General features: G+C 42.0%; 1 protein-coding gene and 1 pseudogene across 11 annotated transcripts in view; one reads left to right on the top strand and one right to left on the bottom strand.

Annotated features, from left to right (window-relative positions):
• The window catches only part of eps15l1a (epidermal growth factor receptor pathway substrate 15-like 1a), an 80,405-nt gene that overhangs the window by 33,612 nt on the left and 19,804 nt on the right, over positions 1 to 26,989 (bottom strand). For 6 of the 11 annotated variants that reach the window (XM_070961038.1, XM_070961042.1, XM_070961044.1 and 3 more), the window contains exons 4-14: positions 16,013 to 16,060; positions 15,791 to 15,886; positions 15,211 to 15,279; positions 13,775 to 13,900; positions 13,104 to 13,163; positions 11,014 to 11,256; positions 10,275 to 10,432; positions 8,901 to 9,057; positions 6,788 to 6,850; positions 5,632 to 5,717; positions 61 to 133 (exon numbers count right to left, since the gene is read on the bottom strand). In XM_070961038.1, the coding sequence (XP_070817139.1) occupies positions 61 to 133; positions 5,632 to 5,717; positions 6,788 to 6,850; positions 8,901 to 9,057; positions 10,275 to 10,432; positions 11,014 to 11,256; positions 13,104 to 13,163; positions 13,775 to 13,900; positions 15,211 to 15,279; positions 15,791 to 15,886; positions 16,013 to 16,060 (1,179 nt within the window). Of the gene's footprint in view, positions 1 to 60; positions 134 to 2,974; positions 3,008 to 5,631; positions 5,718 to 6,787; positions 6,851 to 8,900; positions 9,058 to 10,274; positions 10,433 to 11,013; positions 11,257 to 13,103; positions 13,164 to 13,774; positions 13,901 to 15,210; positions 15,280 to 15,790; positions 15,887 to 16,012; positions 16,061 to 26,989 lie in introns of all 11 variants that reach the window. The other 5 variants (XR_011602127.1, XM_070961035.1, XM_070961037.1 and 2 more) reach the window with 1 other exon arrangement.
• LOC139330034 (uncharacterized) lies at positions 538 to 2,049 on the top strand (annotated as a pseudogene).

The raw sequence follows: 26,989 nt of genomic DNA, 5'->3' as shown, positions 1-26,989 counted from the left end.
ATTAAACCAAGCTTTGTATTCATACTGCATCTTAGTGACCAGTGATTAAGCAGTCCTCACCTGCACCTCTGCACTCTTATGTCTGATGGCCTCCTCTGTCTCTCTGATGTCCTGTTCAAGAGTGTATTTCTCCCTGAGACACACACACAGACACAGACACAGACACAGACACAGACACACACACACACACACACACACACACACACACACACACACACACACACACACACACAAATATGCACACCCATATACACAAGCATGAATATGATAACAGAAAAAGAATCAAATACCAAACTAGCAACTCCCTGCTGTGTACACGCATCAATATTTCAGAGTAACAAGACACTGGACTACGCGGTCCAAAACTGCTCCGGACAGGAAAAGAGGAGCTGCTGGCAACTCGGTGTGAAGTGGGTGACCTGATGAATGGACGGGTGCCCCTCTACTTAATTAATAATTGATTACTTATTTCTCAAAATAATTAATCCACAGTGTAATTGCAAATGGCTTTTCAAAAAAGTGCCCATAGTCCTAAAAATGTGTTTTTACTGCCCTCAGTTTTGTATGTCCAGACTCCATAACATAACCAAATAAATGTCTTTTTTATGCTATGGAAACAAGATATTATGTTGTGCTAACAAGTTGATCAAACAACACTGTGAGCCACACACTTATTCTCGTGTCTTTCAAAATATACAGCATTTGATTCCAACGGAATAGTTTTTGACCCAACAGTGTCAGACAGACTGCTTAAAGGATAGCTTAAATTTTTCAAGTACATCTTAAAATAACAGTCAAGTGCCCATAGGAGTATTTCATACTGCTTCATACTGGCCATTTAAAGATCCCTTGCTAATGCACTTTCAGTGTAAATGATGGGAGACAAAATCCATTTTCTCTTGTATAAAAACACATTTCACAGTTTACCTCAAGTTAATATGAGGCTCCTGTAGTCTGTGTTGGACAAATAAAGTGATCTTCCAAAGTCACATTCTTTTTGCTACATATGGTGCATTCAGAAAGTATTCACACGCCTTCACTTTCCCCATATATTATGTTACAGCCTTTTTCCAAAATGATTAAATTCCTTTTTTGTCTCATCAATCTACACACAATACCCCATTATGGCAAAGTGAAAAGATTTTTGTTTTGTTTTGTTTTTTTTAGAATTTTTTGCAATTAAAAATGAAAAACTGAAATATCACAAGTGCATTAGTATTCACACCCTTTGCTATGTTTCCACTGATCATCCTTGAGATGTTTCTACAACTTGACTGGAGTCCACCTGTAGTAAATTCAATTGATTGGACATGATTTGGAAAGGCAGACACCTGTCTATATAGCGTCCCACCGTTGACAGTGCACGTCAAAGCAGAAACCAAGCCATGAAGTCAAAGCAATTGTCTGTAGACCTCTGAGACAGGACTGTATCAAGGCACAGATCTGGGGAAGGGTACAAAAAAAATTTCCACAGCAATGAAAGTCCTGAAGAGCACAGGGGTCTCCATCATTCATAACTGGAAGAAGTTTGGAACTAAAAGGACTCTTCCTAGAGCTGGCCGCCTGGCCAAACTGAGGAATCGGGGAAGAAGGGCCTTGGTCAGGAAGGTGACCAAGAACCTGATGGTCACACTGACAGAGCTCCAGCGTTCCTCTGTGGAGATGGGAGAGCCTACCAGAAGGACAACCATCTCTGCAGCACTCCATCAATTAGGCCTTTATGGTAGAGTGGCCAGACAGAAGCCTCTGCTCAGTAAAAGGCACGACAGCCCGCTTGGAGTTTGCCAAAAGGCAGCTAAAGGACTCTCAGACCATGAGAAACAAGATTCTCTGGTCTGATGAAACCAAGATTGAACTCTTTGGCCTGAATGCCAAGCGTCACGTCTGGAGGAAACCAGGCACCTCTCATCACCTGGCTACTACCATCCCTACAGTGAAGCATGGTGGTGGCAGCATCATGCTGTGGGAATGATTTTCAGTGGCAGGAACCAAGAGACTAGTCAGAATTGTGGGGAAGATGAACAGAGCAAAGTACAGAGAGATCCTTGATGAAAACCTGCTCCAGAGTGCTCAGGACCTCAGACTGGGGTGAAGGTTTACCTTTCAACAGGATAATGACCCTAAGCATACAGCCAAGACAAGGAAGGAGTGGCTTTAGAACAAGTCTGTGAATGTCCTTGAGTGGCCCAGCCAAAGCCCAGATTGAACCCAAATGAACATCTCTGGAAAGACCTGAAAATAGCTGTGCAGTGACGCTTCCCATCTAACCTGACAGAGCTTGGAGGATCTGCAGAGAAGAATTGGAGAAATACCCTAAATACAGGTGTGCCAAGCTTGTAACATCATACCCAAGAAGACTTGAGGCTGTAATCACTGCCAAGAGTGGCTCAACAAAGTACTGAGTAAAGGGTGGAATACTTACGTACGTACATTCAATATTTCAGTTTTTTATTTTTAATAATTTTGCAAAAAAAAAAAAAAAAAAATCTAAAAAAAATTTTTCACTTTGTCATTATGTGGTATTGTGTGTAGATTGATGGGACAAAAAAGTAATTTAATCCATTTTGGAAAAAGACTGTAACATAACAAAATGTGGGGAAAGTGAAGAGGTGTGAATACTTTCGAAAGCACTGCAGATCCACCTTTGTTCCCCTGAACAGTCTTTCCTTGCTTAGCTACAGTGGAGGGATAGTACAACAAAGAGAATTTTTGAACAAAAAAGACTGAAAGAGACAGACTGAGGACTGTGAATTTTGTCCTCCATCACTTACATTGAAATTGATTTGCGAACTGATCTCTTCAGGGGCAGTACGACAAGGATAAATTATTACAGTGATTTAGCGAGAAAAATCTGTTTTAGCAACCGATTATTGTTTTAAGGCAAACTTAATCTTGACCACAGGCAGCAAGGTGACAAAAATAAGCAAATCTGAACACATGAAGTCCATAGATATTCAGTAGCTGGTGTGTTTACCTGAGAGCATTCCACTGGGTAAAGGCAAGAGTGCTGACGCAGCATGGAGAATAAGTAGTGAACAAACAAAAAATTGATAAAATACACACATCAAAGGAAGAATGGACGGTTGGATGGATGGATGGATGGATGGATGGATGGATGGATGGATGGATGGATGGATGGATGGATGGAAGAAAGCAGGTGGACAAAGCCAAGATGAATAGTAAATCTCATCAATATCTGAAGCATGTTTCCTTTTCAAGTGTGCATTTTATCACAGGAAAAACAGTCCACAGAGCATATACAGAGCTGACTGTATTGTAGGGTTAGCTGTGGGCTGGGACATCAAGGGCCTGCATCAATACACAAAGTGAGGTGCCACCTTGACATTTGGGACATGCTTGGTTCATGAAGCCATCCAGTGGCTTGTTCTAATACATGGCTCAATTCAGCTCTGATGCTGGTCTTGGTCAGCAGCTAAGCTGTTGCAAACATTTTTTCCTGTTTAAAATTTGTAGGCCGAATTTAGAAAGTTGGGAAATTGTATCATGTCCTTGGATTGAAGAGGGGCTGTGGGCGTGTTGGACAACAACTTCTCAACAACCAGCACATTGTGCTCTTTTAAAAACATCAGTGGTGAATTTATTTTTAATAATAGGGTCAATTTGGAAACTGTGCTGACTTTGTCTCATTTTGTGTGCCCTCAGCTACAGTTTCATGCACTTGATCACTGAAGTCTTGGTAGCCCGAGTAATGCTGCTGCTGTGTTTTTGACTCTTGCAATGTTGTGTCCTGGGTAGATTACTACACTCACTGCCTATTGTATCTCCTGTATTTTCCATACACTGTTCCATTAACTCTCTCCCTCCCTCTCTGGCCTCTGTATGTGTGATGAGTGTGACACATAATGTACAATGTGTCGCAGTAATGAGCATCCATGTCTGTTGGTCTGTATGCAATGTAGTTTAGCAAAAAAATACAAACCCTCTGCTGCTGCCACTGCTTGGACAATGCTAGCTATTTTCAATGGATAATGTCAGCCTGTCCTTTGTAACGCCTGTGTATCACCTACAACTTGGGCTAGCTGGCTAGCTTCAGCATAAATCCATGAAGTTTATTCATAGTAATGAAAGATCATTAAAGATTTAATTCATTCACTGTTACATCTGGATAAAATCCTTCTTGAGCTAGACTTCAGTGGCAGCCTTTTTCTTTCAGCCTCTCCCAAAAATGCTGATAATGTTAGTAATCTGACATATTTTGACATTTCTAATGCTTAAACGATTGTACATTTTACTTTTCATGTGTGCAGTGTGTCTTTGGCCTACATTCACTCAAATAAATGTCGGTAAGGCTCATGTTTTGGGAACTGGTGCTATATAGTAATATTACTTTATTCAAGTTTAGAAAAGTGCTGTGGTGGTGCTATCAACCAAGAAAGCTGGTAGTACCAGTGCTACCATTTGGAAACTGTGTCTTGAGCCCTGAACACACTTACTACTGCAGACTACTGCCTTATCAAGACTGTCAGTTTGGGCATTGGAACAGGAAATTTGTGAGACTTTTTAAGAGCTGTGTAAATGTTCTTTTCAGCTTTAAAGACTCTGGAGATGGAAGATACAAGGGAAAGTTTCTTTGCATAAAACAAAGTGACAATGATAGTAAATTTAAAAAGACGACAAAATAGACACGGAAAACAAAATTTGGTTGGCAGCAGACCCTCTCTCGACCAGTGGAACCTGCAGGCAGTGAATGACTCAGGCAGCAAAGGGAGGACCCCAAAGGTCCTGGATATAAATAACATTTAAAAAACCAATTCTTTAAAAATTAAAAAGAATCTGTAAGGAATCCCTAATCATTATAATGTAGAAAGTACATAAAATTCAGGAAGACTGAGAGAAAACTGCAAATACAACACAAAAAAAGTCAAAGATATGCATGTCTCTGTCCACCTCACTATTAAGATAAACCTGTTTTTAATTCAGTTGGTATTGGCTGTGTTACATATTGTACATCGCGAGATGGTGAATTAGTAGGCAGATGTACTTTATGGTTCGGGTGGATTGTGGTGTTTTGCTTTCCTCCTGACTGTCCTGCCAGTGCAGCTCCCGTGAAAACAATAGTGAAGAGTACTCTATTGCACTTTGAGCAGATCACTTTTAATGTAGACACAAAACACAATGTGGTCTGTGTCTTATCACTATAGAAAGTGATAAAAGGCTGGATAGACGTGATAGCAATTTAGTAGTGAAGGGGGTTAATGTTATAAGGTTAAATGTAGACAAGCGACAGGTTTGGCAAAACTCAAAGAGCTCTGACCCAGAACATCACATACATTCATCCTAGAGTGAAAGTTAATGACCAGTGAAACTAAAATTAAACAAAGCTCATCTTGTAAATGCTGAGGCAATTAATACTTTGCAAAACTTTGGCTACATTGTTGCTACTGTTGTTACTGCATTATGTTTTGGCTAAATGAGATGTGCTGCAAATTAAAGCTGCACTGGAAGCAATACCAGTACCCATGTGATACTCCTTACCCTTAAAATGAAATTATTTGGACGTAATCTTCCATTTCTTTTCAGCAATCCAACATTTTATTTTACACTTTGATGTGGTACACACTTTCAGTGCTGTCATGTTTTTTAAATGCTGCCAGTAATAATGTTTGTTACCTCTGCAACTGGGCTATCTCCTGGCTGATGTCATCCAACTCTTTGATGCCAGTGAATTCCCCTGAACCCACTGAACTCGAGCTGTCCTGTAGAGAGAGAGGCAGGCAGACAGAGAGAAAATGGGAGGAAGAGGGGAGACAATAAAAGACGACAGGTTAGCGAAGTAAACTTATTTGTTGAAGAAAATGGGATGATGAAATGGTACCAATTGAGACATGGCAGACCAGGCCAAAAGGAAGGAGCAGCAGGAAAAGACAGGATAGGAGAGAAACCAGTGCTCAGTAAGAGGAGCAGACACAGAGGTGTAATCAGCAGGTGGGGGCTGGGTCAATCACCAACATGATTGGAGTCACCACCAATGACAAACTGCCGAGAGAGGAAAGATTCAGGACTATTTTAATGACAGAACATTCAAAAAGTTTTTATGAAGGTGGTTTTCAACTAATTTTCAGCATTGTGCCCACCAGCATTTGTTGGTGATGCTAGTCCAAAAATGTGGAGACATTTCTTGAAAAAAAAAAAAGAAAGAAAGAAAAAAATACAAAACAAGCTGTTCCTTTAATAAACAGGGCTACTGGTTGCACTTATCAGAGGTATACAGGCTGCTCTTGATTTGATTGAACTTATTCCTACAAGAGCAACAAACAATGTTATCATAATATTGTAGTCACTGTATCAAAATAAAAATTTTAAAAGAAACTAAAGGTCCCAGCTAAAAGTGATCTTGAATCTTCCCTTGATCACCAGACAGTGTGAAATAGTGTCATTGTATTATACTTGAATGGAGAGAAAAATTTTGCAAATGCTTTCCAGTAATCAGCCTGAACAGCCAGCCACTGCAAGCATTTCTAGGTTAATACAGTGTAGGTCCATGTTACCTACCCACAACTTGAACATTCTAGCCTGAGAGAGGAGGAAGAGCGGAAAGGTAGAAACATCAGCAGTAAAACACAACTAGGAGCAGAAAGAGCTGTGGGCAGTAGATGTCTTGGATTTCTTTAACTTACCTGTCCTTAATTTGGCCTTTTTCATGGTTACATTTTCATGCCCTCTCTCACCAAATAAGCAGATTTAGCATATTGGGAAATTCTTACAGCTCAAGAACACAATACTGTATATGGCAGAGAAGAGGAGAGAAGGAGAATTGCTGACTCACCCGTCTCATCTCGGATAGAGCAGCCATCTCTGATCCCACTGGGGTCATATAGCCTGACATACTCTGCAGCCACATAAATGAATGGTTACTGGTGGTGATACTAAAAAGGACAATAGTTACAATACTATTCCAGAGCTAGAAAGAGCAACTTTATAAAACATTTTGAAAAACTTTCTAGCAGTTCCTTCTTTTCTGTGTTCTAATATGCTTTAAAGAAAAGGTAATGGTCATACAATCATAATGACAACATGGAAAAAGCTAAACTATCATTTGTTTGGAGCCCTGTGTGGTCAAAGGGTAACTGTTTTGCATATTGCTGCATTCAAGCAGCTTTTTTCTATTGAGGGAGAGAATTAAAACCACCTCCCATGCCATCATAAGTAATGAATACACTTTTATGAAATAACATTAACCCTCTGCAGAGGTAGTATTTTATACAGAAAGTATAGTGTGACTACTGTTTAAGCCATCATTACAAGTGATCATATAGGCATAGTAATATTCACAAAAATCAAAAAATGTGCCATTATACAGCAGATATGTTGATGTGAATGATGTGAGGGTGTCTTGAGGGTGACTGTTGGTACTATGGGAACAAGAACAGCTGGACCAAACTGGGGATATTGTTGAGCAGTAGAAAGAGTGCTTTGAGGAACACAGGAACCCAAACAACATGTCTTCTATGGAGGAGGCAGACTTTAAAGACTCAGGGGAAGCCTCAACCATATCCCTGGCAGAGGTCTCTGAGGGAGTCAACAAGCTCAGGTGAGATTTGTCCAGAAGCGCTGAAGGCTCTGGACATTGTTGGCTGACACAACACTGAACAATGCCTGTGGAATGGCAGACAGGGGTGGTGGTTCCTATTTTGAAAAACGGAGACCGGGGATCTGCTCCAAACATTAGGGTACCGCGCTGCTCGGTTTCCCCAGGAAAGTTTGGGACTGCAGAGCCTCAAATCCAGGAGGAGCAATGCAGATTCCCTCCTGGCCATGGAACAGTGGACCAACTCTCAACCCTTGCTAATCAAACCGTCAACCATTGCCAACCAAGTGAGGGCAAAATGGAGGACGAGATTTGACAGGGGGATTGGTGCAGCGTAAGCAGTAATGCAGGTATTATACTGGACTGTTTTTGGCGAAGAAAGGGCTGAGTCAGAAGGCAAAGCTTGCAATTTACCAGTTGATCTAGGTTCCAACCCTCACCTATTAGGACAGCCAAACTGGCCAAAAAATTATGTTCAAATATTCCCTCTAAAGAAACACACAAGTTCGAACCATTCAAATTTTTGTGCAGTATGTCCGTAGGACAGCAAACCAGTGCAATGAGAACCATACCACTCATACATTATTTCAACATAAACATGTCTTTTGAATTTCTACACATCACAAAATAAACAACAACAACAATTTTTGAACTTTCTTCAGTATTTAACGGGAGTGCTGCAGCCAGCAGCTATGAAACGGGCTAAAAGTCTTTTTCTCACTGAACTGACAGGCTCATACTGCTGTTCTGACAACATTATGGAAGGGATCCATACAGAGATAGACCTGTTTGTTTAAGAGTAAGATCTGTTTTGTTTCACCAGAAACAGCCACTCTTTCACATCTAACTGTAGAATTATTTTCACCAGGTATTATGACAGCAGAGACTTAAATATGTTGAACTTCAGCAGATTTTACACTCCATGGTGGTGCTGCTGCTTTTTTTCCTCCACATCGAACACTAATTTTCACTATCAAATGTCTGGGGTTTTTTTTACAATTCGAATACAAATTTGAATTTAGAATATCTTTTGCCAGCCCTGTCACCTATGGGCATGAAGGTTGGGTAGTGACCAAAAGAAAGCGGTCATGGATACAAATTGAGTTTCCATGACAGGTTGGCTGGACTCACAACGATGGAAGTTACCATTCGAGTTGCTGTCCTGATCCTCTGGAACAATAAGTTTCAGCATCTTGCCAAGGACACTTTAACATGTGGACAGGAGGAGGTGTGAACTGCCACTACCTACTATGCTTGCTGGATGACCCACTCTACTTCCTCAGTCCATGAGATACACAAGTAACTCACTCAGCTTTAGTAAACATGCACGGTTTTTGTGTGTGGGACCTACTGGTACAGGAGTGCCTCTCTCAGAGGGGGGGATCATGTCAGCAGTCAAAGCCTGTGGAGGGTCAATGCCCTTACTGACTTTCTGCTGGATGAGATGCATGGCGAGGGCAAACTGCTCCCTGGTCAGCTTACCTATCTGCCTTGTGTCTGCCAGAGCCCTGCAGGGAAGAGCAGACAGTCAACAGAGACGCAATTATACTGACCACATTGTTGAGCAGAATAGGACTAACAAAAATCAGAATAGAAGAATAAACTGCAAGGGTTTCCACTGTCAAGATATCAGGCCAAAAACTTCGAACTGTTGCTTACTTTACAACCTACTATTTATACAGATTTCTTCTATTCATCAGATAAGACATTGACCTTATAGTCAGATCAGTCTCAATGTGAATAAATACACACAGAAGGCTTCACAAATGCATTTAGAGATTTAACGTATGTATTGAATAATGGCCAGAAAAGTGTTTTTTTGTAAAATATTATTAGGTTACTGGCTATATTTACATGGACACTAATAATGCGATTGTAATGTGATTAAGGCCTTAATGCGAGTATGGCGGAGTCCATGTAAACCACAACATTTGATTATGTTAATGTGACTAAACTTCTTTCTCTCTGATCACATTGCGCATGTACAGGAAATTACATGCATCATAAACGTGACATGAAAGATGGCAGCGGGACTGAAAAAACAGCATTTTTAGTCAGCAGAGGAAATAGAATCCATGCTGAGAAAGTGCACCATAGTTGGCCCTAGCACGCCCGTTTCATTTTTCTCTACTTCTTCGCCTTTTTTGGTGATAACGCAAGTATAACTTGAAGTTGACGGATGTAGAAACTAATGGTACCCATAATTCCACACAAAAGCCAAATAACAACCAGTAGCATGTAAACAGGATTTCAAAAAACTGCCAAATCATGCAAACACCTCAATCAGAGTAATGCCTTAATTGCATTATTGACCATAATCACATCATTAGTGTCCATGTAAACATAGCCTCTGTGATGATGACCTTTGAACTTTTGGATATAAAATGTCATCACCATCATATTATCCATTAAACAGTTATGTAAGGGTTATGGCCAAAACGTGTTTTGCGAGGGAACAGTAACCTGAACATAAAACTGAATCAGTCTGTTCCTAAGCCCAAGTGGACCTTTGTGCCAAATTTGAAGAAATTCCTTCAAGGCGTTACTGAGATACTGCTTTCATGAGAAGAGTACAAACAACTGAAGGAATGTAGGTATCTAAGGGACAGAGGGGCAACCTGAAAACATTATGCCTCTGGCCACGGCTGTCGCCAGCAGATGTCTAATAGAAAACATATTAACTGTCAAGTATGAAGCATGAGTGGGAGGTTAGCTGAGTCCCTACCATATATGGGCAAGGAGATTCTGAGAAAGTCCAGACTGCATGAAGATCTCTTTTACTTCATGTCCACTGACAAAACCGTCCAGATCAGCATCAGTCTTCAGGAAGATGTCGTCATAGCGACCACGATCTGACACTGGAACCACCCAGGTCATCAAATGCTGAGACAGAGAGATGCATATGTTGTAACTTTCTGGATTTTTGAACCAGAACAAGCCTTGATAAATCCATTTCACGCTAGTGTTCCACACAGGAGCATATTTTGCTTCTTAATCAGTATGGTTCTCATTTTTTTCAGGAAATTATTTTCCAGAATGAAAAATAAGGATCACACCCCAGAGTAATGAACCTTAATGAAAGTCCTACAGACCTCTCACTCTTTAGGAAATCATAGCAGGAGGCAATTAACTGAAAAAAAACCAATTAAAACAAAAACAAATCTACTAAGCCTTATAGCCTTATAGCCCAATAATGACTAATCAAGTATCATATTAACAGGTAGATGTTTGTACTAGTTTAGTTACCGGCCCAGATTTGACTATGTGTGTAGTAAATGTTACCTACCCAGACTTAAGTCTGTGTGTCTGTGTGTTTGTGTGTGTGTGTGTGTGTGTGTGTGTGTGTGTGTGTGTGTGTGTGTGTGTGTGTGTGTGTGTGTGTGTATTAGTGTCTATAGTGTGTATGACCTTCCAAACTTGAGTGTCTGTGTGTTTATTAATGTAGTGTTTACAGTGTATGTTACCTGTCCAGACTTGAGTGTGTGTTTGGGCGACAGGCTGCCTGTGCTGTTGAGTGAGTTCATGCTGCCGTGGGAGGGTGTGGAGCGCAATGAGTCTTTTGGTGGTGGAGGGCTTGCAGGCAGTCCAGGCACAGAGCTGGTGACTGAGCCCAAACTCTTCTTTCTCTTAGATGGAGGGATGAGGGCAGAAGGGAGGAGTGCAGGGACAGGCTCCTTCTCCAGGGCTCGGTATACCAGGTGCATGGCCTGAGGGACCACATCTTGCTATCAATACATACTTACTGGCTGCATATATAGCTTTCATCAAACTCATGTCCCAAACGTATTTAGTGAGTCCAGACACAAGTTCTAATACCATTCATCTGCCAGTTCTGAGGCCGATCAAATTTATTATATTTGGATTTGGCCTTGATCAAAGTAATGCAATTTAAATATGTGTGAGCACTGAATAGCTCTTTGTTAGTACAAATACAAACCACAATCACAGTTTCTCCTTGGTGGTTTCCAATAGTTTGCTGGCTGTTTATTTTGTGGCTTTGTGCCTCACTCAATCACTATACTGTTTGCGAAATAGGGTATGTACATAGCTGCCATAGAAAAATGGAGCAAACAAAGGGTCAAAAATGGATATACGAAACCAACGCTGAACAATAACAAGTTGGTAAAACATTTTACAATGTTTTTCTCAAGTACGATTTCTTGGGTGACCATCCATGACTAAACCAAGCTACAACTCAAGTCACTCCTCTATTTCGAGTGAAGTGAAGAAGTGAAGAAGTGAAGAAGAGCACTGATAGGAGGAAGGTGAGGATCTCAACTGCCAAGTGAGGAATGAAGTCCTCACACATCAAGGATGAAAATCCATTGCATTGGTGGAAAACTAACAAGAATACATATCCCAGTTTGGCCTCTTCTCTGCAGCACAGTAACATAGCGTCCATGAGCCGAGAGCCTCAGCCCAGAGAATGTGGACATGCTAACATTTTTGCATTGCAATCCAAAGTTCCTTGTGAGCAAGTGTGTTCCTACACAACCATTTCTCCACAGTCCAGTTCTACCTCCATGGCCTGCTGTTGAAGCAAAGCCTGTTAAACACTTGCTTTGTGTTTGATCTTTTGTTTTGTTATTATTTAAACAGTTCAGCTGCTTTAAACTGAAGACTTTAACAGGTGTTTATGAGAAAAAATGCTAAGTGCTATGTAAAACTATTTTTTTGTACTCTTGATGTAGTATGCATTCGCTTTTGTATTTGCAAGTTGTTTGAAAGAGCATTGTTCGAGAAGAACTAAGTGACTCAGAGCGTGGATGATTGTTGCTGCCAGACGAGGTGGTTTGAGAATCTCATAAAGTGCTGATCTCCTGGGATTTCACACACAACAATCTCTAGAGTTTAACGAGAATGGAGCACACAAAAGGGGAAAAAAAAAACACCTAGCAAGGGCCAGTTCTGTGTACAAATGTACAAAAGGTGTGTGAAGGAGCGGCATCGCAGGTCATTCCTTCCTGCAGCCGTCAGACTGTACAACAGAAACTGCTCCAAGTAAATGGTACAATAATATGTATAATAATCTGTGCAATAACCTGTGAAACAATCTGTGCAATAACCTGTGCAATAACCTGTGCAATACCACCGGTACATAACAGTCTATAAATACTATTTACACATTTTTTTAGGATGACGTTTTTCTTTCTATCCCACCCTTTTGTATACTTGTTGTGTTTAACTTGCATGCACTTGTCTTTACTATTTCATCCACTTTATTGGTGCTGCTGTGAAACTGGAATTTAACCCTCGCGGGACAAATAGAGGAATATTGAATTGAATTGAATTTAATTGAATATTGAATTGAATTGAAATATAGCTTGTTAATGAGAGAGGTCAATAAGGTCAGTGTACTCCAATAGCCTCCACAGTTTCCAGACCTCAATGTAATAGATCACCTTTGGGATGTGGTGAAACACCATTTAGTGTAACATGTGCATGTTACACTGAAAAAAGTGGTCAGAGAGACTATATTTATGCAAGTACCCACAGTTCTGTTAGGCTATAGAGAATCAAAACTATACACATTAACAATGAAGATTACACTTACCACTGCAAACTCATCTCTGTCCAGATGGCCATCTTTGTCTATGTCACTCAAGTCCCAAACCTGACAGGAGGAAAAAAACATGATGAGGCAATTCAGCATAATTCAAAGAGTAACTATTACAACTATTACAGATTTTATTTCAGAAATCCACTGAGGAAAAAAACATGCTCCTTGACAATTCATTGCTCAACACCTAAACTGTGAACAACAGTTCTACTAGCCATCATGACATTCATGCTACTACATATTTGTGGGGAAACACAACACATTCAAAGGCAGAATGAGTAGGATTTGTTGGTTGAGGATTGTAATCACAAGACTTTAAATTGGCCCCTCTTCCACAGATCAAAGACAAGCAAAGAACACACAACACCACTAAAAGCACATGCTGCAGCTTCCTTTTGGATGCGTGCTTACGAGGTCACACACCCACTGCCCAAAGGTTGACACCCAGAAATGTCCAAAACACATTAAAAAAAAGGAAAATACAGGCAGAGGGCACAGTCTCTGTAGATTCAGATACCACCACACACATCTAGAGGGTCATAAGTGACAATTGAGAGGGATTCTTTTTGTATGAGTTTTTAAAAAAAAAAAAATCCTACTCATAATGTCTTTAAGTTCTGACTTGAATAATCTTCAACCATGTAACCAACATTTGAAGTCAATACCTTCCCAAGGACATCCAGAGGTAGCTTAGAGTTGATTAGGACTGGTTTGACCTTCTCTCCTGACAGCAGGCCATTAACTGGGGCTAAACTTTCAAAAATCCCATCAAATTTACTCTTCTCGTCGGGCTACAAAGGGAAACACACACTAGTTATCTAAAAAGCCTTATCAGTAACGCTGGGATCAGACGACACAATATTTTTGTCTTTGACGATGACCGTGTCAGATCTAACAATCACACTGCCATAAACTCTTGCCATGTCCTAGCTGGGTGACTGGCAAGACTACACAAATGACCCCGACTGATCACAGCACGTCTTATTTGACATTCATGCACAAGGTCAGTTCATGGTGACAAAAGCATTATGTGTGATACTGGCAGTCTTGTGTACCACAAAAAAAAAGAAAAGAAAGAAAAAATGGATGTGGGTGCACTATAACATTGAAAGCAAATGCAAGAAGCGGCATAAACTTTGGCCCATTCGGTCATTATTTATTCATCTACTGAGATAACAATTAGGATAAGTACAACGAGTTTCACGTAGGATCATTTTATTTCCATAGTTATTTATTCTACAAGGAGCAGGCTTGGCTGTATCAAACAGGCTACTTTAACATCAGATCTGGAGTTACCTAGCTCCAGATCTGGAGTCAGATCTGGAGCTAGGTAACTATATGCTACTGGAGTAATGACAAGCATATTCCAGGGATAAAGTTATGACAGCACAGCAGCTACTCATCTGGCTGATGAAGTGCTTCCACTATTTCTTGCCAACATTTATCTTTTTTGACTCGGTCATGGTACTCCCTTGAGGAAACGTCAAACAGGCAGGGGTACTGTTGCCACAGCTCAACAAACTTTTCCTCTCTTTTGTTGTCCCACCTGACAGCAGCAACCTCAGCATCCCTCCTCCTCCTCTTTCTCATGGATACCTGACTGTGCTCTGGAGGCAGTAGCTGATTGGTAAAAGGTCACGAACATGTCGTGGGAGATGTCACACTAGGCGTGTCAAGACAAAAATATTTCCAACATTGGAGGCTTTTCGTCAGATTGTCATTGGGCATCCCAGATGCTGCACAACAGGTAATTTAGCATGTCACATTACACAGGTAAAGAGGCCCGTTGTGGCTTGCGATGTGGCACGACGCTGGTAAATCAACAAATTGGACTAGATTGGTGTAGTCTGATCCCGGCAGGAGACTGACTGAGCCTGACTGTCTTTTCACTAAGCTCATGCATATTCAAATTCACAAACAGAATGGTTTACTACAGACAGCCCAAACAAAGCTGGGCAGATGTCAAAATCAATATTTGAGTCATAACATTTGATGCAGTGAGCAGAAAATTGTAAGAAATTGTGTGTGTGTGTGTGTGTGTGTGTGTGTGTGTGTGTGTGTGTGTGTGTGTGTGTGTGTATGTGTGTGTATTTAAACACACCCTGACAGCCCAGTGTAATTCTCCAGAGGCAGAAGCTGTGCTGCTCAGAGATGGACTGCTGGTGTCTTTCTGAAATCAGACAAACAAAGATGGCTGTCATAGCAATGTCACATGATCCATTCATTGGATTAAAGCACAGGTCTCAAACTCATTCCACAAAGGGCCGAGTGGCTGAAGGTTTTCTTTCCAACCAAGCAGCAGCAGCAGCAGCAGCACACCAGACTTGACTCATTTCGTTAGCTGATCTCAGTCTTCACACAGCTAATTGGTCAGACTGCATGCTCTTGATTGGTTGGAGGAAAAACCAGCAGCCACATGGCCCTTTGTGGAATGAGTTTGAGATGCCTGGATTAAAGTCACATCTTCTCTGATAGTGAGCTTCTGATACAATGTTTAATAACAATAACATGATCATGAATATGAACTTGACAGAAATTGTTTATTTCCAGGATGAGTGACGCGTATAGTGATTGTAATGTATCTTAATCCAATATAAAGGTCAATATTCTGAAAAAAAAAAAGGTTTGTTTTTATACAAAGATGATAAGGATTTACGCTTTAATGTTGAAGTCATACTCACAAACTTGGGGGGAGGTACTGTGAGGCTGAGGCTGGACAGACTGACTTCCTGACCACTCTGAGCACAGGCCACCAGTCGCAGAGCTACGTAAAACCCCTGAGAGAGGAAACAGCGCATTACCCTCTAACTCTCGATCTGAAATCATTAACATTTGCACCTCTCTATGTAAAATATATTTAGCACATCATCAAAGCACTAGATGAGAAGAGATCTTTTCCCGACCTGTTTGTCCAGATAGCCTTTGCCATCAGGATCTGCCAAATCCCAGATCTGAAACAAAAGAAACAAACACAAAGCATTAAAGACACAATGAAACAAAAACATACATTTCCCTGAATTCTGATTTCGTGTCCCCATGTTAATTGCTCATTTATCTGTGATGCAGTGCTAAATATGTGTCAAAAAATCATATTTTATTGAATTGATCATATTTATATCAAACTTTTTGTCTTTTTTTTCCGGTAAAAGATAATATTTTTGATGTCTCATCTTGAACTTTAGGGCAATTTCATTAACTGACTTAATCAAATGGGATTTGGGGTGACAGGTGAGGGCCAACTCCACCCATCACATAAAACCCCACTTAACCATTAGCTATCATAGAGAGTGAGTGTTTGAATTTCTGCTGGTAAGCAAAGAATGCAGTTTTCATGTAACCTTTATACTCCTCCTCCTCCTCCTCCTGGTCCAACAATGCATGTGGGGGAGGAGTGTGCGGAGTAGAGCTGAATGATGTGCAAAAAAAACTGTACTGCAATTAATGTGACATTGTGATTGTGATTTGAGTCCTCATTTTAGTGAGAACGGTTCATTTTTCATCAGATTGTTCATTCAATCTTTAACCCAGAAACCGATCCGATTCGATCTCGATTCACAGGCTACAATTCGATTCAGGGACGATTCCTAAAAAATATTCAGCGATTCGGTGCGATTTGATCCGATTCGATCCGATCCGATCCGATCCGATTTGATGCAAATTGACAACTTACTGTAACTCCCAGGCACTTTGTTACTAAGAAAAAGAGAAAAACAGAGATGAAACTTCAAAACAACTTTTGTTTATTTTGTATACAAAGAAGAAACCAAAATGGGCTTATACACTTGAACAACTTTAAACTCTGCCTGTACTTAAAATAAGGTTACTAAAATTAAAAAATTGAAAAACAGAAAAAAAATGAAGTTGGAAGCTTTACCAACTGAAAAACAAGTGCTACAAATAACTTAGATACATATACTATAATAGAACATCCAACAGGTCTTGATAGTTGCAATTAGAAAACAGAAATAAACTACTTGTGTCATCTGACAACATAACATTTTTGCAGTCTACCTAAGGCAAAAAAAACAAAAACAAATCTATGCTCCAAAGAGCAATAGTAGTGTTTGTGTGTGTCTGAGTGGATGTGTGTGACTGTGTGTGAATACACTGAAGTAATAAAAGAGCCCAATAGGCCAGAGCGCCTGTGTGAGGAGGAGAGCAGTCGAGATGGATGAGAGAGGAAAGAGGATCTAAAACATATAAAATATATCACATGACTGCTTTAGTTAGGGTTTTAGAGGAGATGAGTGGAGGACAGAGGAGCGAGAGATGGAGAGACACATGGCAAAGTGTGTGTGTGTGTGTGTGTGCGCGCCCTTAAGTCGATCCAATTGTGATCCAATCATTTCAGTCTTTTTCTAGACAAAACTCAATGGCTCAGACAGCAATAGGTGGGCAATGGGGTGTCTGTCTGTATGTGTGCACAAGAGTGGATCTGGGCATGTACTGTATGTGTGTCAGTGTCTATGTGCCGGAGTGTGTGTACGTCTGAGTGGGTGGGTATGTCTGTGTTTATGACCCCTGTTTACATTGCATAACTCAAAAGTTCATTCATACAGGCCAAGATTCTTTTTGAGGAAAATCAACTGATCGACATGGTCATGTCTGAGCACACTGCGTTGCACTGAAACGATATCCCCTGCTGTACTAAAAACTCTCTCTGCTGCTACGCTGGTGGCTGGTGTACAGAGGTACCTTTTAGCAAGAGATGAAAGCAATGGGAGGTCAAATTGTCTCTTCCACCATTGCAGTGGATTGTCTTTGAGGGGCAGTGGATCACGCTCTCTGTACCTCACGACTTCTTCACTGGCCATCTTCGCACATGAAGGTTTTGATGATCCCTTCACTTCAAAGGTCTCTCCAAACAGCAGGTCCAGTGCTGCACCTTTTCTTTTCATCTTACAGGGAGGCTGGTCATCATCTGAAAGGGAAATACCACTAATTACTGGTCTTGTGTGAATTATGGTCTCCTTTTTTGCCTTATTTTACCTACAAATTTAACCTGCTTTAAACTACTTAGCCAGGGGTATAAAGTAGTAGTTAGGGTTTAAAGGGGGTAAAAAGTTGTGGTAGAAGTGGTAAACGTGCTGTTGATGTAATAACAATACTAGTACACAATCTTACATAATTTATACAAGTAGTTAATCTACTGTGCCAAATGAGGTAGATACACCAAGCCTACAACTCTTTACACCCTATTCATCTTAACACCACACCTGTCTCTGCATCCTGGATCTGGGAACAAATGTGTTCCTGATTGCCTTGACCAGGGCCTGTCAGCAGATCTGTCTGCCTGTCTCCCTGATCTGGCTGTCCCTGAATGTCTGCATGTGATGCTTCTTCCTACCAATCAAAATATACCAATCAAAATAAACACGAGTTAACACAACATTTTCTTAACTAAAAAAAAAAAACATTAACTACTACATCAGCAGTCATCACAAGGCAGATTGCAAGACATGGTGACACAGAACAATAGAAAAAATATGTAATGCTTCAATTAAAAAAAAGAACATTTCTTACCTCGTTGTGAATGAGTGTAGCTCCAATAGAAAGGCTGGTGAAGACCCTCTCGGCGTCATGGTCACTCAGGAAAGGCACTGCCTTGAAGCGTGGGTCTAGTGCTGATGCTGTGTATAGGAGGTCACTGACATCTGCATATCGCCTCCCAAAATCATTGGTGAATGCCCTCTTCATTTCTGCGATAAGAGGTGTATCATCATCCCTGGGCTGAAAGTGATTTTCAAGCTTGGCCTTGAGTGGGGCAATCATTGAGATTGTTGGCTGCTCCTCTTCGCACATGACAGTGGTCACAACTTTCACTGGAGCCATCAGTTTCACGATATCTTCACAGTTGCAGATGTCTCTTTCATTTAAAGTGTTCACCTCTTCTCCCTTCCGGAGCTCCCTGGACATGAGAGTGGAAAACACTGCTGGATGCTGTTCCAAAAACCGCTGTAACATGTCGAGGGAGCTATTCCAGTGGGTGCACACATCGTGTATGAGCTTGTGGTTAGGCAAGGATAGTTGCCGTTGTTTCTCGCGGAGAATTTCTGCACCTCTGGTGTTCCGATGCAGAAACCCGACCACCCTCTTAACTCTCCCCAGCAAACGTGCAGCAGCGTCGATGTGGAAAGCCTTCTGGGAAGCTAGATTTAGTGTATGCGCAAAGCATGGAATGTGCGCGCTCATTTCGCTTTCCATTCCAGCAACGAGCATATTTCTGGCATTGTCGGTAACTAGTGCTGGCTGTTTGTCTGAAATGCCCCAATCAGCGCACGCTTCCTTCAGCAAGGCCCCTATGTTTTGGCCCGTGTGGCTTTCGTTGAAGACGGTGGTTTGCAGGACATGGTTCCTCAATTCCCACTCTGAGGATATGTGGTGTGCCGTAATGGTGACATAGGAGTTTGTGGCACACGAAGTCCACGCATCTGTGGTCAGTGCCACTCTCTCTGCTTTCATTAGCTCTTCTTTAACCTTCTTCTTTATTTTGTGGTACATTTCCGGCACACACTTCTCTGAGAAATGTTGTCGTGACGGGATTTTGTATCTCGGCTCGATTGTTTTGATCATGTCGCGGAATCCCCTGCTTTCCACTACGCTATAAGGTCGCAAGTCTTTTGCGATGAAACGAGCAATTGATTCAGTTATGGCCTTCGACCTTGCAGAGTCCTGGCTGAGTCGTCCTTGAAAAAAAGTTGTGAGTTTCTTCTTGCCATTTTGCTGGCTGCTCGTTGTATCCATCTTCGTAGCAGTAGACATGCTAGCCCCAGCTTCATCCTGTTCATCACCCGCCTGACTTCTGTGAAGCTCCCCATTCTTTTTGAAAAAGCCAAACGACTTCCAAACCTTGGATTTCAGCTTTGGCGAACTGAAAATCTCATCCGACATGTTGTTGCTCCTTCATTCAAACTGCGTGCAAATCCCGCACTACGTCATGGGTAAAAGGTCAACACTGGAGTCTCGCGAGAGTTCACACACCAGTAACACAACACTACTGGACACATGTATTTGAATGTAAAACCATGTAGAACGGCTGTGGTAAAACCGATGCGCGGCCATAAATCCGGGTCATCGGACCGTTCTTAATGAATCTAAACCGTCCCAGGCCCCATGGACCGATTCACTCGTATCGTGTATGTTACAAAACGATTTTCGGTCCAAATCGGTTATCTTTACACCCCTACTGAGAACCATAACTCACTTAGAAAAACCTCAGCTTTTTCTTTTGGCCTATGGAATTGCCAGTGTGCTGTAACTAAAACAGAATTTATCCAAGCACTTGTAACTCTATATCAAATTCAGGTACTAGCCCTTCAGCTGACTCTACTTTCTCCCACACACCTCGTCCTGATGGACGTGGAGGTGGCAGTTTCCAAAAACTGGAAATTCACCAAGCTTACTCATCTAAGCAATAACCTTCCTTTGAATATCATGCAGTCATGGTTACTGCTCCCATATATATTTGTCTTATATCGCCCACCAGGGCTACTGGGGAACTTTATAGCTGAACCAGGACATGATACTCTCAGCCATTCCTGAAGATGGCACTCCACTGATTGGCATAGGTGACATGAATATCCATCTTAACAAACCCCATCCGGTCAACTTCCTTTCACTGCCGTCCTCATTTGACCTCAAGCAGGTCTCTACTGATGCCAAACAAAAAGTGGGCAATACTCTCAATTTAATTGCAATTCGAAACTGCTGCAAGGCTAAGCTAAATGTCACCCCTTTACATGTATCAGCCCACTTCTTTATTCAATTCTGTGTATCCTTACCAGAGCATCCTCAATCTCCGGCGCAAATGGTCTCCTTCAGACAAAACCTCTGGACCTCACACCAGCTCAGCTCTGTAATCTCGGCCACCATAACTCCTCACAATGTTTTCTCCTCACTCCCTGTGAATGGGAGGCAACAGACACACTCTGATCCTCGTTAGCCACTGCTCAAAACAATCTATGCTCACTCTCATCCAAACATGTTCGTAAAACCCACCTGTCCATGACTCACCAGTGTTATCAGAGAGCAATGGTTGGTGCTCAGAGCAGCCGAGAGAAAATGGAGCAAAACCAGAGATCCCTCTGACCTCTGGGACTATCAGACTCTCCTGTCTGCATTCTCCTCCCATCTAAAAAGTGCTAAGTCCACTTATTATCGGGAGAAAATCAGTAGCGCCAAAGAACCTTTGGAATTATTTTCTGCTTTTAACTCACTACCCAACCCTCCACCACCTCCACCCTCAACTTTGCTCACAGCCGATCACTTTGCATCCTTCTTTACTGATAAGGTTTCGAACATCAGCAACCAGTTCTCTGAGCCTGAACAACTCAGTAGGATACTACCAGCTAAAAGGGCCTCACTCTTCTCATTTTCCCATGTCACAAAGGAGCAAGTCTCCAACCTTCTGCTTGACTCTTGCTCCACTACCTGTCCACTGGACCCTATACCCTCCAACCTCCTGCAGGCCATCTCGCCCACACTTATCCCTGCTGTCACCCACATGATCAACTCCTCACGTACAACAGGTGTGTTCCCCACTGCTTTTAAGCAAGCCCAAGTAACCACACTGGTTAACCAGTAACCAGCTACTGGTTAGTCCTCTGTTCTACTATTGCTCTATCTATCAGCTGCCTTTAACACGGTTAACCACCAAATCCTCCTCTCCACACTCACTGAGCTTGGCTTCTCAAGATCTGCTCTCCACTGGTTCGAGTCCTACCTCTCAGGGAGATCCTTTGCAGTATCTTGGAGGGGAAAAGTTTCTAAATCCCAGTGCTTGGACCCCTTCTCTTTTCAATATACACCACCGCATTTGGTGCAGTCATCCACTCAAATGGCTTCTCATACTATTCATATGTTGACGATACCCAGCTCCTCCTTTCATTCCCGCCAGATGACCCCACAGTCTCGGCAGGGATATCAGCATGCCTTGCCAATTGCCAAACTTGGCATGGATGAAGGAACGCCACCTTTAGCTTAACCTAGGGACTGGGTGGTATACTGGTTCACACCGAAATACCAGTGTATATTTTTTAGAGCTGAGCAATTTTATCGATTCTGCGATTTACATCGATGTTTTCTTTCCCCAGAGAGTATTGATTTTTCAGCCACAAGTTTCAATACATTAATCCCCATTCAAATCCCCCATATCCCGCACTTTGCAGGAAGAGCAATTAGGTCTGCCAGCCGCTAATGTCGCTGTAGAGCATTTTTAGCAAGTTACCCAGACGCCGACATCTTCCGGTTAGAGCTGAGCGATTCAGGAGAATGGCCGCGAGTATAAATCCAGCGCCTGCATGCTTTAAAACAGATGTGTGGGAGCATTTCGGGTTTAAAAACAAAAAGAAAAGTGACAATTTAGACAAAAGTATGGCAGTTTGCAAGCTGTGTCACACAAATGTGAAGAAAAACCACCAACCTGTGAGCCCACCTAAAACGTCACCACCCGGACAAGGTAATGCTAACTGAGACCGAACCCAAGAAGCTGCGGCGCGACCCGAAACAAACCACGCTGGACAGTGACGGCGGTTGTTGCCACAAGTTCCCATCTAACTTCACCGAGGTCGCAGAAAATTACGGAGTCCATTGCCTAATTTATTTGTCAGGATTTGAGACCTTATTCAGTGGTGGAAAATGCCTGCTTTAGGTGCATGGTGAACGCAATTGAGCCCCGCTGTCCTATTGTCACCCACGAACACCTCACTAAGGTTTGCGTTCCCAGGTTGTACGCTGAGACAAAGGCACACGTCAAAGCCTCCCTGGCCAGCGCGGAGAGAGTTGCCCTGATGTGCGATAGGTAGACCTCACGAACAACAGAAACATATGTCACTGTCACGGCCCACTTTATCAACAAGGAATGGGAGCTTGTTACCTATGTCTTACAAACCAGGGACATGCCCGAAAGCCACACCGGACACAACCTGGCAGAATTTCTGTGAAAAGCCCTCGCTGAGTGGGGAATCACAGAGAAACATCCAGTAATTGTAACTGACAACGCGGCGAATATGACAGTAGTGGCTGAGGATGTAGCGTTAACATTCCATGTAAAATGTTATGCACATACCCTTAATCTGACTGCACAACGTGCCCTCAGAATCACAGCAGTCACACGCCTGTTGGGAAGAGTGAGACGCATTGTGAACTTCTTCAGACGAAGCATCACAGCCGCAACTACATGCTGAAAGAGAAGCAGAGGCTTCTACGACTACCAGGACACAAGCTGATGTGTGTGTGTGTGTGTGTGTGTGTGTGTGTGTGTGTGTGTGTGTGTGTGTGTGTGCATATATAATTTTTTTCACAGGGACAGTGTACATTAATCGACATTACTGTAATTGTTTATTTTGATTTTATTACTAATTTATTATGTCATTAATGTAAAGCAGCATTCTGCAGTCTTTCATTTAACTACAGATGGAACAGTGCACACCACATGTTGGAAAGATTCCTCGAGCAACAACCGGCCATCTGTGCAGCCCTGCTCACAAGTGAGGTGAGGAAGACCGAGAAGGATCTGTGCACACTGACCGAGTCAGACGTGACAACAGCTGGAGAAGTAGTCAGCGCACTGAAACTCATGAAGGAGGCTACACAGTACATGTCCAAGGAGAAGACCCCCACACTGTCAGTCGTCGCACCTCTCCAGGACACACTGATCAACGGACTGATCGAAGGTGAATCTGCAGTCATCTGCAGTACATCGACCTCAAGGCAACTCTCTATGCATGTTCAGCGATGGATCCAAGATTCAAAAGTCTTCCCTTCCTGACTGAGGATGAAAGACAGGAAGTTTATGATGGACTGATTGCATAGGATGCAAGACTGAGCATGCAGCCATCTGAGGTAAGGCTATCCGAAGAGTAAGCATAGGCCTAAATAATACATTGTTCAAAGTTTAAAAGGCAAATCCTACAATGTTAACGGTTCAATCTTGCTAAATATTAAGTAGGTTAAAAAGCATAAATACTTTGATGTTAAGGGTTTAAAATGGATAAACATTAGTTTAAAAAGCATAAATAGTATTTATGCTTTTATACTATTTAACAGGTTAGTATTCATTAAATACTATAATGTTAGCTGTTTAAAATGATAACTATATAATAGTTTAAAAAGCATATATACTATGTTAACAGTTTAAAATGGATAAATATTAAATAGTTTAAAAAGCATAAATACTATAATGTTAACAGTCTTTCAGAAAATTATGTAAGTGTATCGAATTGTATTGAATTGTATCGTGAGCTGAATATCGTGATATACATCGTATCGTGAGCCAAATATCGTGCATCGTATCATATTGTATCGCGAGATTAGTGCATCGCTACAGCCCTATTACAAATACTGCCAGGCGACAGTCAGCTTCGCAATGGGAAACTTATCGCCACCCAGAAAAGCTCAAATCATAACAACAACAAAGCTTCAGCCAGGCCAAAGCAGTCCAAAAGAAGCATTTGGAGCCTTGCTTCCCCATAACAGTCTCAGCGCTGGAAAAATAACAAGATACATCAATGATACATATGGCCAAAGACTTAAGGCTGTTTTCTGTGGTCGACAATGATGGATTTCAGAGGTTAGTGAACACGTTGGAGCCAAAGTAGGGCTTGGCGGTATACCGGTTCACACCGAATACCGGTGTATATTTTTGTTATGATATGAATTTTTAATATACCGCCACACCAGTGTATGTGATTACACAATGTCCGGAACTTTGCACCACGCAACGCTGTTTCAGACGGGACCGTTTTAATAGTAATAATTACACATTCAACACCATAACCCAGAAGGCATAACACACGACATGACATATTAATAAGACAATATACAACATTATTTAAAAAGGGTCCATCAAAATCCACTTCTCTTCTTTCCTTTTATTTTCTCCCACCCCATTGTCACACATAGGCCAGAGGTGGTAAGACTGGACTTGAGGAGGAGGAGATGGTTTGGTGTTAATTAGTGCTGTCAGGCAATTAAAAAAATTAATCTAATTAATTACAGGATTTGTAATTAATTAATCGAATTAATCGCATTTTAATCTCATATCTGCTAAAGGTCCCCAAATAAAGAATTTGAATTCTAGGACATTACAAAATTGTAGTGCATGACTAATCAATTGAATACACCAAGAAGAGAAGATTTGATATCCACATTTTTATTGGTGAAGTGTGCTTCATAAATGAAATTCAGATGACGCTATCTGAAACGCCTCTTTTAGGCCCTCGTCTTCCACGATTGAAATCGGCCTGCAATCAGCAGCAACCCACTTTGCGATTGAGGTTGTTAGTTTTTCTGTCGTGGCTTTGCTCATTCTCTTTCCTAACTCAGCAAGTGTGGGTTGGCGGAGTGAGCTCATGGTAGCACTAGCGGCACTAGCAGCAACTACTTGTTTAGCATGGTAGCATGGTAGCACGGTGGCACAAGTGGTAACACTGTCGCTTCACAGCTAGAAGGTCCCCGGTTCGAATCCCGCTGTGGGCGCTGGTGGCGTGTCCTCCACCATGCCTTGCCTGCTGCTCGAGGAAAAAGGGGCCTTTCTGTGTGGAGTTTGCATGTTCTCCCCGTGTTCACCCGGAGTTTCCTCCGTAATAACCCCCACTAAAAACATGCAAGAAGATCACCACCTGACCAATGGTGACAAAGAAGTACTGGTCCCCGGGCGCGGGCGTCAGCGTTGCCTGGCAGCTGGCAGCCCACCACTCCTGGTCTGCCGTGGATCAACAGATCGAGGATGGGTCGGAATGCGGAAAAAACTAATTTCACGGAAAAGCATGGCGTGTAGTGCAACTAACACCTTGTGTAATGTGATTAATTAAGTACGTTTCTTCTTCTTCTTCTTTAGCGTTTAGATTCATTTTACACAAGGTACAAATCACTGCGTTCTTGTTAATAGTCCCGTCTTTGTTCTTTTTATAAATAAACTTGCTGTTCAAAGGTCCAAGTAGGTCCAAGTCCAAGTCCAAGTAGGCTTGCCTCGCTCTCCAGTGTCGCATCCATGTCTGTTGTCACCCTGCTTTTGACTACTGGCGCAGGTAGGATGCGACCTGGTCACTCAAAGAGCCATATTTAAAATGCTTGTGCATTGACTTGCCTCTCATGATTAATTGCATTAATTTTTATAGCGCGTTAATTTGCAGCGTAATTAATTAATCTAATTAACGCGTTAAACTGACAGCGTTAATGCTTCCAAGTCATTTGGATCAGTGGATTCCCTTGTGATGGGTCTAATGTTGAGGATTGACTCGACTTCACAAAGGGCTGTTTACAGTCCTTCCTCATCCAAATGCTGCGTCTGCAGAGTGGAGTTGAGGACCTTTCTGATGGAATGAATCAACCGCTCCCATGCTCCACCATGGTACGATCCAGTAGGAGGGTTGAAGATCCATCTAACTCCCTTAACGCAAAGATAACGCATCAGTGATTTTCTCCTGATTCCACTCTTCCATTGCACGTTTCAGCTCACGTTACGCGCCTACAAAGTTGGTGCCATTGTCAGAACGCAGCTCTTGAACCTGGCCTCGTCTCACAATGAAACGGTGTAAGGCATTGATGAAAGAGTCAGGGTCAAGGGATGTGGCAACTTCAATATGCACAGTTCTTATCACCAGGCATGTGAAAATGACTCCATATCGCTTCACAAGACTTCTCCCACGCTTCACCTCAAATGGACCAAAATAGTCCACTCCTACAAAGCTAAAGGGAGGTTTATCAGGGGTCACTCTGCTTTCAGGCAAGTCAGCCATCTGCTGCTGACCCACAGCTCCATGAAGCTGTCTGCAGACCACACACTTTGCCACAATCTTCCTTATCAGGACACCAGCACCAGGAATCCAGTATTTCTGATGTAGCCTTGAGAGAATGTGGTTCCGGCCACCATGACCCAC

The sequence above is a fragment of the Chaetodon trifascialis genome, chromosome 4, assembly GCF_039877785.1.
Source record: "Chaetodon trifascialis isolate fChaTrf1 chromosome 4, fChaTrf1.hap1, whole genome shotgun sequence".
In the NCBI taxonomy this organism is placed as follows: Eukaryota; Metazoa; Chordata; class Actinopteri; order Chaetodontiformes; family Chaetodontidae; genus Chaetodon; species Chaetodon trifascialis.
Note: the sequence above shows the minus strand (reverse complement) of the source record. Positions and strands in the feature narration are given on the sequence as shown.